Here is a 14511-nt window from a genome sequence, read left to right as displayed (position 1 = left end):
TATAAATGGTAAAGTCAATGCTAAATTATAAAGTGAAAAGTGACTTTAAACATAAAGTACAATGTGGGTACTTTATTTAATGGTTGAGTTAAAAAATAGAAAGTGAGAATTAAATGCACATTTATTCTCATCCCTTGATCTAAATGAATCTGAGTCATTAGACCTTAGGGTTGCCCAAAAGTCATTGAGGGAAACAAAAGGGGAAAAAGAAAAGAGAAACTGCGTTCATTCTTCATGAACAGATTGGAAAAAAGAGGCTGAGCGCTGAAAAAAAACAAAAAAAAAAACAAACAAACTTTGAAGGAGAAATTTGTTGCAGCGAGTTGAAGGAGTGATTTCTGGGCAAAGTTGGGCACGAAAATCAAGGCATAGAAAACAAAGGAAGGTACAATACGCACAACATTTAATGCTATGAGTTGCACGTCATTCAAAAGAAATTTTTGAAAAAAAATGAAAAATTTGTACAATTCATACAACAGTACGGAAATCCGTGCAATATAGTGCGTAATACATATTTTCAGCTTCAAGTGGACATAGAAATCGAGGCAAAGTGGGCACGGTTTTCAAGGAATTTTGGGCTGAAGAGATAAGTTGTATTTTGTTGTTTTGTTTTGTCTGCAAATGTATTTTCCCTGAACTTGAAAAATAAATAAATTTGAAGAGGTCTCTAATAGGTTTTCCCCGGAGAAATTGAAGGGGTTTTGCCTGAGTCTAAGTTGACTAAAAATCTGTGTATTTTTATGTGTGTTGTTGGTCTGTTTATGTTCATATTTATTTTCAGAATGTGTTAATAATCACATGTGTTTTAATCTGAAAATTTCATTTCCAAAATTCTATATGTTGAATGTATGTTTATAGGAAAGGGCATTTAATTGAATGGGAGCGATAAAGTGAAATTAAAGCCGGATTAAGATAGCATGAAACTTTTTAGTCATCAAATCTCAACATAGTTCAATCTATGGAAGGTCATTAATGATATGTAATTAACTCATGTCATAAACATCCAAAGAGCTTTGTAAAATTGGTATGCCCTAGACTTGAAGCCATGGCGTGATGGTGCCATTGACATTCACTACCATAATAGTGAATTCATTTTATGTTGGGGGAGGAGTCTTTTGTAGTGTATAGATATGCTTTCATTCATCACAATATTTTGTGACAACCACCTTAAACCATTGTTCATATCCTTTGCAATGGGTCATTCTCCAACAAAAATACCACATTTTTATTCGCAAGTATGATGTGGTGAGATAGAAAGAAGATTTGGTTCAATTGCTCATATCCTTTGCAATAGGGCATCAATCCAACAAAAAATCCACCAAAATTCCAACAAAATTTTTACCACTGTGTGTCATGTAGTAAGAGAAGATTTGGTAAAATTCCTTGATGGAGGATATCTTCAAAATTCAATGTATGATGTGGTAAGATAGAAAGAATATTTGTTATAAATTAACTGGTTAAACAAAACACAAGCATGTTCGAACTTAATGGTTGTTCCCCTTTTGGAAGAAATTTTTATGCTCGAAGGCTCTTTTAATAGTGTCTCATGTTCTCACATATACAATCAGAGGAATCAACTAGCCAATCAACTATCAAAAGCTATTTTGGAGATGGCCCAAGGCTTATGGCAAATAGAAGAATAGAGGGGAGGCAACACTTGTGTCTTTTTATCACGAGCCCTATATAGATCAAAATATCTAAGAAGAAAATCATTAATTTTCCATTGAAAAGTTTTCTTTTAATAGTTTGCTTTCTAAGATATTAATCTACTAAATAGGATAACACTACAAGGTGAAAACAACTATTTTTTTCACCAATTTTTTGATATAATATTTACAAATCTATGTATATGACTCCTACGGAGGAAAAGTTAGAAAATATGCACCTATCAAAGCACATTGAAGACAAGTCTAAAACAATATGGAATACACACAAGGTGTGTATATGCAAAATGTGTTTTTAAATCATTTTTACAAATTAAATAAAATTTACTTTCTTTTTCTAGTGGATTAAAAAAAGAAAAAGATCGAAGATTGGGTTCACTTGCTCATATCCTTCGCAATAGACCGTCAATCCAACAAAAATTCCACGTTTTTATTCGTGTGCATAATCTAGTAAGATAGAAAATTTGGTTTGATTCCTTCATTGAGAACATCTCCAAATTTCACTCTCTATAACAATTTGAAATTGGTAAAAGGTTGAGTTATCATTGGATTCAAAATAGGAAAAAAACGCTCAATAATCCTGAAAACTAATCTATTATATAAAATGAAATTAGGTATAACAAATGTATAGCTTCCTATACGATGTCGGATTTTGATGACACAAAAAGAATGTCTATTCCAAATGTTAGGCTTTGAGGAAAAAGGATTTAACCCAAATTGACAAAATTTGACTATCCCATATTGAGGTGAATAGTGGCAGCCATTGTCATTTGATCTTGGGTCATAATATCCAAAACAGTTCTCTGAAGTTACCATAAAAATAGAAAATGTTTTAAATTTAAACAAATTTGATATGAAAAATTATAAGGTATCAAAAGCATAATATAGGGCTTAGTCATAATAACAAAAGATTTTTCAATTTAAGATGTTAAAATGTTGTTTAATGAAAATTTAAAATATGTCCCCTAATCATCTTGTCAAAATGGAATTTAATTGTCATATTTTAAGAATGGAAATATTTTTAATCACATTGTAAATTGTAAGATCAAGATTCAAAAAGTATGTTTTATAATGATAATCACTATTAAATTATTAATTGTAATATTTAAGAATAATTTTTCAGTTTTTAGTAAATTTATTTTATAAATAAATTAACTATATATATTTATTTCTTTATCAATATATTAATTAAAAAAGTTTATATGATATAAAAAACACCTTCACAATAAATGCAATACATATTTATAACTTCAATATATTAATTAATTAAAAAATTATATGATATAAAAAACACTTCCACAATATAAATGATACAAGGAAAGATGATCTCTCTATCAAATACTCTCTTATAATGAAAAAAATCTAAAGGCTTCTCTCTTATAATGAAAAAAATCTAAATTCCAACGCCTTTAGCATCCAATTTTCCAAACTTCGTTCTATAGTTGTCTTAGTGAGTATTTTGACTTTTTTTATTGTTGTCTTAGTGAGTATTTTGACTTTTTTTAGTATGCAATTTTCCAAACTTTTAATCATGTTCTATTGCTACCTTGGTGAGTTTTAACGTTGTCCACACTCAGTTATACTATATTGCTATTATTAACATGGCCAGTTCTCGAGTGCAATTTCCAAAACTTTAACTAATGCTATATTGCCACTACGACCATGGGTTGCTATTATTAACATGGCCAGTTCTCGAGTGCAATTTCCAAAACTTTAACTAATGCTATATTGCCACTACGACCATGGGGGTGTTTTTAGAATGCAAGTTTCTAGAACTTTTAACTCCTTTTAATACATATGCTCAGAGACATACAATCGAGTGCAATTTCAAAAGCTTTTACTCATGCTATATTACCACTCTTGCCATGGGGCTTTTTGAATGCAAGTTCTAGAACTTTTAACATGATATAATGGTAAATCAATGTGAGCAGCCATACCTTGGTGAATGCAAGGGGCTCTCCTCACCAAACGATATTTTGGTGAATGCAGGGGGGCCTCCTCAAGAAACGATATTTTTGTGAAACAAATGTTGTGACTTGTTCCGACCCTCTCCCGTCGTTCATTGTTTTAACGAAAAGTGGAAAGTAGAGTTGGTTCGAGAAAAGAGACCTGCAAATTCTTTTATACAATGGAAAGTAGCTTTGGATGGAGGAAAGAAACCCGAAGGTTATTTTGCAAATTCTTTTATACAATGGAAAGTAGATTTGGATGGAGGAAAGAGACCCGAAGATTATTTTGCAGAGATCTCAGCACGGGCCTTTGTGTGTCCATGATTCTAGTTTTCCCGATGCTCGGTGGCAACATTTTGCAATGCGATTTAGGATCAGGTTGGTTGGTGGAAGTGTCTAGAGTTTTCATTTTAGAGACAGACAACACTGTCTCGTTGTTAATTCTGTTGTACGCTGGAGCTTTCCACTCTTTTTTTTTTACCAGAAAGGAAAAAACCGATTTTTCTATTAATATAGAACAGAACAGTCAAAATACATGTTTAACTTTATATCAAAATTGTCTACACGTCACAGTGTTGAAGGATTGCAGCACATGGTTGGCAGCATAAACATCAGAATTTCTACAGCCCATCATTACAGTGAAATAATTTGACTGTGGTATTATTTGTTCCAAAAAAGATGCAGAAAAAAGTTGTTGGGCACGTAACATCACTAAACTATGAGACTACAGGAAACTATCTGGCTGCAGCATATGATGGACACAAATGGACAGCCAAAGTGTTTACAGCTGAGCAAACAAAGGGAACATATAGTTGTCTGTGATCCAAATGCCAGCGACAATGCCCAGATGAGAAGCATGAGAACACCAGAAAGTTGAAGCCCGGTCAATAGAGAGATGTCCACTGTTTATAATCTGTGAATTTCTGATCTCTTCAAAAAAGATGAAGCCCTCTTCAACCCCCAGGGCCCTTTTTGAGAGCAGGTCTGCCTTATGGTTCCACGTCATATGAATGTGCTGGAATTTGAGGACAAGGAATTTAGCTTTTCAAGATGAAATCCTGTCTATCCAGTGACTTAAACACATACCTTGTAGATGTGATTTGCCCAAGATCAAGTCTGTGATGCACTTTGAATCTCCAAAAACCCGCAGGGAGGGAAGAGGCAAAAAATAAAAGCACCCAGACAACACAGATTTCAGCTTTTGTATTGGAGCCAATCCCAAAGTTGACCCAAATATGAAAGGAGGAGGACCCAATGATATGTACAAGTGCCCCAGCTCCACACTGAGAGTTTTGGCCTGCTCCATCAAAGAATCTGAAGTGTAGCGCTGGACAGGGAAGGGAAACCGAAAGGTCTAATGGGTTTGGGCAGAGGCGGCCTCCAAAAGTCCCTGAAAAAACCAATGATCTGAAGCAGAATGTAGGAAGAAGAGATAGGGCAGTTTTCAAAAATGAACTTGTTTCTGACCTTCCATATGCCCCAGGCTATGAAGACAGGCAAGGATTTAAAGAGGCCCGTCGTTTGGGGATCAAACGAAGGTTCAGATAGGGAGGAAGAGGGACTCGGCTCCAGCAAATGGAAAAAGGATAGCACCTCAGACCATAACAGCTTGGAGAAAGAGCACTGGAAAAATAGATGATTGACGGTCTCAGAGCCATGGGAACAGAGGCAACATATGTTGGGCCCACAGAAACCTCTGCGTAAGAGATTGTCCCAGGTGAGAACTCTGTTCTCCAGGGAAGCCAAACAAAACACTTGAGCTTGAAGGGAATTGGCCAGTGCCAAAGTTTTGTGTTCCACCAATTTGAATGGGTGAGGGTGTTCTGCTGAAGATGTAATCATATGCCAATTTTGCTGAAGGATGATTTGAAGATCTGTTTCCACACCACACGATGGAGTCATCAGCATCAAATAAAAAAATTCCGTTGGAAATGAGGACCTTGATGAAAGCATTCCACTCCAAGGCTAGGGAACCCTGTAAGTCTAAATCAGCAACTGATTTCCAGTTCCCTGACAGCATATCTTCAAACCTGAGCGGTTATGAGATCCGGGGAGAGTAGATGGCACGGAGGCCCTCCCAAGAACGAGTTTTTTCCAAGAATGATATTCTGACCATTGCCAACCTTCCATATTAATCCTGCAGTTAGCCATGGAAGAGCCATTTGTAAGAAGGAGGACCCTGAATGAGATTTGCAAGTAAAACTTGGTTGGATCCACTCCTTAAGGGGTCTGTTTTGTAGATATTTGGTACATATTAATTTGCTCCAAAGGCCAAAGTCAGTAGCAGCCCTCCAGAGACTTTTCATTGCAAGGGCACAGCCAAAAAAATTGAGGTTTTTAAGGCTTCCCATTTTGCCAGATGAATGCCGTCCTTTAATTTCTGTCCTGTCCAGAGGAGTTGAAGTTATCCTGCCTGATTTTGTTAATAATGGATTTGGGAATTTCAGAAAGGGTTAACCAGTAAACAGGCATGCCCTCAAGGACAGTTTTCAAGAGAACCATTCTGCCACCAAGAGATAGCCAGCGGTAGCACCAGAGGCTGATTCTTTTTTCAACATGTTTGACAAGCCAAAGCCAGTCATGGACTTCATAAAAATTTGGCTTTAATGGATAGCCCAAGTAAGTGAATCCCTCTGCCAGGGATCCCACCTTAAATGGGAGAAAATTTACCACGTCTGAGATGACCTGTTGCTGAGTGTTGAAGTGATAAAAAGAAGACTTATTTCTGCTGATTTCCATGCCTATGGCAAAGCAGAAAAGTCTGAAAATATGTGAGTAAGCTTCCCATTCAGTGACTGAGCCTTCCCCAAAAATGAGAACATCATTAACAAAAGAGGGGATGGGAAACAATGATAGACTTTGCTATCTTGACCCCTCTGATATTTCCATCTCTCTTTGCCTGGTTGATCATCAAGTTGAGACTTTCAATAATAAGAAGGAACAGCAAAGGGGATAATGGGCATCCCTGCCTCAGACCCCTGGAGCTAGGGAAGAATCAAGTAGGAGATCTATTGATAAGAACTGCGAAATTTGCAGAAGATACACATCCCATAATCCAGTTGATCATCAAATCATTCAGTCCAATTTTTTATAGTAACAGTCTGAGGAAGTTCCAATTCACACGGTCATAGGCTTTGACTAAGTCCAATTTGAGAACCACCGTGTTTAGCGTTTTTTACTTAATTGAATGAACTGCTTCTTGAGCAACACCAATGGCATCAGGGAGTAGCCTGTTGGGAATAAAACCAAATTGCTCAGGGGAAACCAGATTAGCAAGCATTTACTTGAGCCTGTTGGAAATGACCTTGGAAATAATTTTGTACATCGTGTTGCACAAGGATATAGGATGGAAATCCTGAAAGGTGGTTGGCTTGGAGCATTTGGGAATAAGGGCAATGAAAGTGGCATTAATAGCCCCAAAAACCATCCCCCTGGTTCTGGATTCTTCAACAACACAAAGTATGTCACCCCACATAAGGTCAAAGAAAGTAACGAAAAGTTTCACTGTCCAACCATCTGGACCTGGACATTTATCCTTTGCAAAGGAGGTGAGAACAGATTTGAGTTCATCCATTGAGACCGGACAACAAAGTTGTTCAACATCATCATCCGAAAAAAAATGGGGGAAGTGTTGAATGACCTTAAGCTGATCCTGCAATTTTGAGTTAGCGGGTTCCTTGAATAGGTTGTGAAAGTGGCCTATAGCCACAGCTTTCACCTGATTCTGAGAGCAGTAAGAGGTACCTGAGCTATCTTGTATTTCCCATATAGAATTCTTAATTCTTCAGTGATTTGCAAAATTATGGAAAAACTTAGTGTTACCGTCCCCTTCTTTTATCCAAAGGGCCCTGCTTTTTAGCCTCCATCGAACTTCATCTTCTTTTCACTTACAAACAGGGAACACTTGGACCATCAAAAAACACACTGGGATTTTTTGTTAATAGTCCTGTCAAGCTTGTAGAGAGCTCGTAGATAGCTCTCAGCTACTCTTTTTTAATCTAATTCAGAGTTCTTCGTAGGGATACTTTACTGGAAAAAGACATTTTCAAAGTTTCCCAGTTCAGCTAGGGATACTTTACTGAAAAAAGACAGTTTCAAAGTTTCCCAATTGAGCTAGTGATCCCGCTCAAGGCTGATTGAGAAAGCATATCATTAAAGGTCTTCCACAACTTTATTATTCAGGAATCAGAGTATCATGAATCAAGAAGATTAAGTGATGCCAATTGGACTTGGCTCGCATTCCGGGAAGTGCCATGTTATGGTTAAGTATAAGAGAACCTGGGTGGAAACAATGACTTGGACATTGAACAGGATGAATATGGATTATAAAAATTATCTAAACTGAAATTTGGATATATTGGAGGGTTCTCTGCCTGTGATGAAAGATTTAACCAAAATCAAAGGGTTGCCATGTCAGAAAATGAACCAAATTGACCATTGATTGATCTGATCCTAAAATTGATTCCGATGATAAAAGTGTGTAAAAGATTTAACCAAAATCAAAGGGGTGTTATGTCAGAAAATTAACCAAATTGACCACTGATTGAACTGATCCTAAAATTGATTCCGATGATAAAAGTGTGTAGGAGCACTGTTATGGCAATACACCAGAGACAACATTTCAAGGAGGGGTCATCTTATAATTCGGGAGGCCATCTTCATGATTTGACCAGGGAACTTGGAAAATTTGATATATCTTGGATGTTAAGGAAACTGAGGGAAACCTTAAGTAAAAACAAATTCACTCCCAGCATATTTGCAAAACCTTGCATCATGCAAGTACTGATACATGGCCAGCCTTTCGAAGGTTAGTCAAATGGCCATTATATTGGCATCCTTGAATGAAAGGGGGCAGGGAGCATGTGATGAAAAATTTAACATATTTGCAAAACCTTGCATCATGCAAGTACTGATACATGGCCAGCCTGTCGAAGGTTAATCAAAATGGCCATTATATTGGCATCCTTGAATGAATGGGAGCAGGGAGCATGTGAAAAATTTAACAATGCCTGATCTAATTTGAAAATAACTTTCAATAATATATTAATAAATTATGACTTAGCAAGAGCCGAGACTTTAGCTAGTGGGGGAACCCGCTCCTTTAGCTAGTGGGGGAACCTGCTCCTTGAACGTTTCACCCAGAGCCAAACTTGTCCACTCAGAATTGAACCTGGATGGGTAAGAGAACAAACAATGCTCCCAACCACTCAAACTAGTACCAATATTATTGTGTAAAATAGTACCAGTATTATTGTTACCACGTTTCAAATTTAAGTCATCTTATAGTTGGGGAGGGCATCTTCATGATTTGACCTTAGACCTTAGAGAAGTTAGACCGAGGGAAGTCTTTCTTTTTTCAAGTAAAAACAAATTCACTCCCAACATATTTGCAAAACCTTGCATGTAGCAACTCCCAACAAATTTGCAAAGCATTGCATCTAGCAAGTACCGATGAGCAATGCTTTTAACAATCCTTTATGGCATACTAGAACAAAATGGCCATAACAAGCCTTTGTAACATAAAAACTGATCATTATATTTACATCGTTGTACTGGTTGTGAAAGAAAACTTGTATATATTCAATGATCAGAGCCCAAACTAGGGCATCAATCGTGATGAAATTCAAAAACCATGGAGATTAGATTCTCTTTTGTGTGCCAAAAATGCAACCATCAAGCGTCAATAGAAAGCATGATCTAAGGAGAAATTGTGACATTTAAATAATTTTGAAGCAATTAGACATGGTATGAAAGAATCGAGGGCAAAACATGGTCATACCAAAAACTCTATTATTTAACTTTTAAAACTGGAATTTTTTTCCTATAGGTGAAATTTTGTTCCTGAAACTCCCCCTGTGCATAAAATGCTGAAACATAAACCAAATCAATTTTCTACATGAACTGAACTTAACTAAATGTGATCAACTGTTTAACATGAAAAGATGGAGGTGATTAATGGTAACAAATTAATAAAGATCAATATCCAGTTGTACTCTACATTCAAAGAAAGGATGCATAGCTTGCACCATATTTTCCCAAGACGGTGGCAAAACCCATATAATACATAAATCCAGTCAATATCAGTATTCTGATCTCCATAATTTGCACGATATGGGTTGTGCAACGTACCCAACAAGGCATGCTACAGTATAATACAACATTCTACAATAGTATACAAATGTGCACGAAGTGCATAACTCTATAAGCCCAGGCATAAAGACTGATACAATAACTCAAGTATTTCAACTCCTTTAAGTCGAACACTAAAAGGGCACACTAAAAGGGCAGGTAAGCTCACAGATTACAAATTTAAAAAGAAAATTGCACGCTTTTGTAAATTTCCCAGTGCAAGAACTCTTTCAAATCTAGTTTTGTTGCGGATATTTTCAGCGGATCTCAAGTCTAGTTTTGATGCTGATATACTCAGCAGATCCGGCATGTCAATCGCATCACACAGACATCTGTGAACCTGAACCCTTGAATGTCCTGCATGCCAATCAGTTAAAAACCTTTAATCTCTTGAATGTCTGATTGTTCAATATAATTTAATCATTAGAACCAATATAGATTGTATGAACAGGTGTGTCTGTGTTTGAAGATAATAATTTTGGTTTCTCAAGATATAGAACGACCTGAATTTGTCTATTTGCAATAAATTGGTCTTTGACCATTTAAGAATAGGGATTGTATACTAAGAGGCAGTGAGTATTATCTCAAAATGTCATAATCCTAATAGAGATTTGCCCATGTGAAGATAAATTGAATACCAAGAGGCAGTGCAAGCGATATCCCAAAATGTTATAACCCTAATTGACACGAAATTGGTCTTTGGCCATGTTTTATACTAAGATGCAGTGCTCTGTATCCCAAAATGTTATGACCCTTCATTTTTTCTTTAGTTCGTATTGCCACACAGTAAGGTATTCGTGATTTACTAAAGGTAGAGTCATTAAATTTCCACTACAGACCTATATTACATACACATCTCAATAAACAATTGGCTTTTGAACAAATACGATCAGAGCATGATTGGAGTGTTAGCAATCACCTTAAAATTCCATGTTGAAGTGAGTGCAGCACAGGATGGAGTGAGTGCAGCACAGGATGGAAGCTTTTATTTGAGCACAGCACATGATGGAGGCTTCCACTATCAACTCCGTTGCTTCCTTAAGCTGTTCGGCATTACAGTCAATTCCTCTCCCTTGGTAGAAAGGGTTTCGAATCTCTCCAGGATATACGGGACTGCCAAAATGCAAAAGATAGCCATGGGCAGTCCTGATACCCTGTAGGAGACTAAAAACCACTTTGTTTCCTTTTATGACAATAATACCTCCCTAAATACCACAATAAAAACAAACAAAAATTAGATCTAACACGTTTCACATTCAGGATATGGACATAGACGTCACTGTTTTGAAGAAAACGACAATCACTGATTGTGATATTAATCAAAAAAGGGGTCGCTTAATACTCACAGCCACATTTAAGCGCCAGGATAGCGAATCCTTTAATTTCAGGAAGCTTAATGAAAGTTGAGCCGCATTTGGATGTGATGATTTTTTCAGTTCCTAAAACAAAGAAACCCAAAATTCATTTTGAAGGTTGTTTTTAAAATAATAGTACTCTGTCATCTACAGTCCTTATAGATATACCCACCTTGTTAATAGGGTCCAAAAGCTGAGATACTTGCTTGATAAGGCCATCTCCACCAAAAGCAACAGCACTCTGTATGTTGTTAGAAAGATCTGACACCATTGGAACGCTGGAGGGAGAGGACATCCTTTGAAGGATGATGGTCAACATTATTTTGAGAGTTCAAGAAATCGTCTTCCCAACAATATCATTATCAGCTGATGCGAGTGTAAAAGCAATGGCTTGAGAAGAGGAAGGGAGGGCCGATGATGCAGTATTGGGTTTCTCTGGTGACCCCTGTGGGAAAGGGATTGGCATTAACAGAGGCGGAAGATGGGCATTCTCACAAAAACCAGTAGTGGGTTGCATCAGTTGACGATGAAAAAGGTGCAGAGACTGCTGATATCCATTGTTGCGCATCCTGGATCAATGACTCGCTGGAAGTCCTCTGTAACACCGGAATTCACAGATAAATAGGGTCTTCTGGTGCACTTTCAGTTGATTAGGCATTAGGTTACATCAACACAGCTGTTTCTCACTGTATCCCACCGACCGAATCTGTACGTTACACCCAGACAGCTGTAGGGATGCAGCTTCGTTGCCCTCAACGCTCCAGGTAGAGGCAGCGGTAGGAATGTCCCATCGACTAGAGAATATTGATAAAGTAAAAGTGATGAGCGCAGGGTTCATTTTGGGAAAGATTTTGCGAGGTATTCGATATGCATTTGCTTGTCGAGAATTTATTAATTTATTTGAAAAGTATAATGTTTTGTATATTGATTTATAATTTATTTAAATGAATTTTTTTTATATTGATTTATGATTTATTTAAATGAATTTTTAGTTTTGGTTGGAATTTGTTAAAATGGTAAGTTGAATTATGTTAATGGTAGGAATTTAAATATTAAAATGGTAAGTTGAATTATGTTAATGGTAGGCATTTTAAATATTCGCAATTGTATTGGGAGGTGTGAAGGAATGTTTATAAGAGAAGTTCGAATATGGAATGCAATAATTAAGTGAAATATGTCGAGAGTGAAATATAATCAAAATTTGAGTTTTTATTTGTTTTCTAAAGAGTGTAGTATGAGATTAAACTTAAGAAGAAATTTACACTAATATAAATGTCTCAAAGTAATGGCAATCCTTGTAGGCAAAAGGTACATAACAGAGGAGTTAAATTTTTGTGGGGTTTTTTAAAATGGCATGAAATAAGTTATGAAGATGGAAATTATGAGGTATCTATCAACTAAAGTTATCAATGGCACTTGGGAGAAACAACTTTTATTAGTAAGTTGTTGTGAAGATGAGCAAACATGGATTTCAAATGGAATTGTTGTATCAATGAATGATGTGAAAGTACTTGTGAAAAGCTTTGTGATTGGGGTCGCGTGCCTTTTAACAAATCTTAGTTTAGCATCTTTGAGAAAAAGTAGTTAGATGGATATGTCATTTATATACAATAGTCTTTTGCAAAATAATTGAAATATTGGTTGAGATATCTCTCTTGAAATCGACAAATGATTCATCATCTTGAACAGGTACTAATTGTTATTTTCAGTAAAAAAAATTATTTGTATTTTGATTGTATTTTTTTCAATAAAAATTGTTATTTGTTATGTTGTGATAGTATAATTTATTTTTCTATCTTTTATTTAAAAGATATTTGACTCATTGTAACAGTAAAAGTGTAAACAAACATAAATAAGGTTATACTTAATAACATTCCAACACTCCAATAGAGTCTAGATATTAGCTATAGTTAAAGTGAAAGTGAAAAAAAAAATGCCATTTTTCATATTTCCTCTCTTATTATACGTTATCATATGGGTGGATGGCATGGTCAATTGCAATGAGATCTAGAGGCATTGTCAATTGCAATGAGATTGTTCTAGTTCTGACCATCCACTACGTCCCAGTTGACCAGTTTTGTTTTTCCCTTAGATCTAAAGTTTAGAAACAAATCATTATATATAAATTAGTTGTAATATATTTTTCTAGAAACTGAATAGATAGTAAAATTAAATCCTTATTTCTGGGAACCTCATGCATTAAATTGGTCTATAATATTATTTTCTATAATGTCAGTACAATTTCTATGGTAATTAGAGTCCTAACATGTCGCGTAAAGTCTTGCAAGTGTCACGACATTCCAAGATGCCCTCTCTGCTATTTAGCATGGATCACCTCTTACTAATCATTTGTAAAGATGCATGTGTTCCACTTGTTGTTGGAGAGGACTTACCTCCTATACTTTCACTTTGTAACTTTTTGACATGTATACCAAAAATGTCTAACTACGTCATCATACTAAATGATCTAATACTCGTCATACTAAATGATATAATACTTATTCAATGTATTTTGAACGTTGATGATCTAATACTTGATATACTAAATGATATAATACTCGTTCAATGTATTTTGAACGTTGATTCCTTGTATAGACAAAGGCCAAAGGCACAGGAAGCTTGCAGTGGGCTTTCACATGCAAATCATTTAGTTGCAAATTCAGAGCTACATGTAGATGAATTTGAACAGGTGCCATGTTGTATTGATCATGTAACAAATTTTGCAGGCTCAAATCAATATTAAGTCACTATGTTTGAACAAGAGAGGGCAAGAGGACGAAAAACTTAATACACAAGTGGAACTCATTTAAACTTGTGAGTGGGACTGGAAATTAGAGTAGGAGGTCTGGTATACTCAAATGTGTATATATCATGTACTTTGCAGGTTGCAACATCTCATCATAAATACACTTTTATTGATCGTGAGGTTAACTTTGTTCCTTTTGCCAAATGTTGCTCTACATTCTCTTTACAACTGAGATTTATGGAATATAAATTGTGTTTTCTCGGTACCTTGTAGATGAATCAATATCTAACCTAAATACATGTATACAGTCAGAATTCCAACATTGTTTATACCACTGAATCTAACGTGATTTAGGTAGGTGGCTATCTTGAGGACAATTATCGTTGTCTTTTTTTAATGTTTTTGTTATGATGATTGATTTTTATACATGGTTTCTATTGTTGCAGTAAGAATATTATCATATGATTTACAACAACAATAAATCATTTTTAATGTTCTTGTTTATGATCATTGAGTGTTATACATAATTTTTATTGTTGCCATTATGCAATAGAAATATTACCATAAAATAATAAAGACTAGAAATATCTATTATAATTTTGGTTTCTGTATTTCTACTTGTTGTTTACAAAGAAAATACATGGCACTAGTATGCTTCTTTTGTTGTT

The 14511-nt window shown here is 35.6% G+C and overlaps 1 protein-coding gene across 1 annotated transcript; it reads right to left on the bottom strand.

The window, feature by feature from the left end:
* Positions 1-4157: 4157 nt before the first annotated feature.
* On the bottom strand, positions 4158-11929 carry LOC149210848 (uncharacterized). The gene is made up of 4 exons (XM_089396810.1): positions 11270-11929; positions 11089-11181; positions 10662-10947; positions 4158-10099 (listed from the first exon to the last, which is right to left on the bottom strand). Exons 1-3 carry the CDS (start codon positions 11414-11416, stop codon positions 10663-10665), a joined length of 525 nt encoding a protein of 174 aa, XP_089252936.1. The 5' UTR covers positions 11417-11929; the 3' UTR covers positions 4158-10099; position 10662.
* Between the last annotated feature and the right edge of the window lie 2582 nt (positions 11930-14511).

Source organism: Pinus tabuliformis, chromosome 1_2, assembly GCF_031772625.1.
Source record: "Pinus tabuliformis cultivar Carrire ecotype Pingquan chromosome 1_2, CPIR1, whole genome shotgun sequence".
Classification (NCBI taxonomy): domain Eukaryota; kingdom Viridiplantae; phylum Streptophyta; class Pinopsida; order Pinales; family Pinaceae; genus Pinus; species Pinus tabuliformis.
Note: the sequence above shows the minus strand (reverse complement) of the source record. Positions and strands in the feature narration are given on the sequence as shown.

What these genes read in the sequence shown, in the direction of transcription:
- LOC149210848 (XM_089396810.1), bottom strand. Translation starts at nt 11,416, where the DNA reads ATGTTGACCATCATCCTTCAAAGGATGTCCTCTCCCTCCAGCGTTCCA. An exon ending in TTTTGGACCCTATTAACAAG is followed by an intron (nt 11,182 to 11,269) that starts GTGGGTATATCT and finishes TCTTTGTTTTAG; the next exon opens with GAACTGAAAAAATCATCACA. An exon ending in CCTGGCGCTTAAATGTGGCT is followed by an intron (nt 10,948 to 11,088) that starts GTGAGTATTAAG and finishes TGTGGTATTTAG; the next exon opens with GGAGGTATTATTGTCATAAA.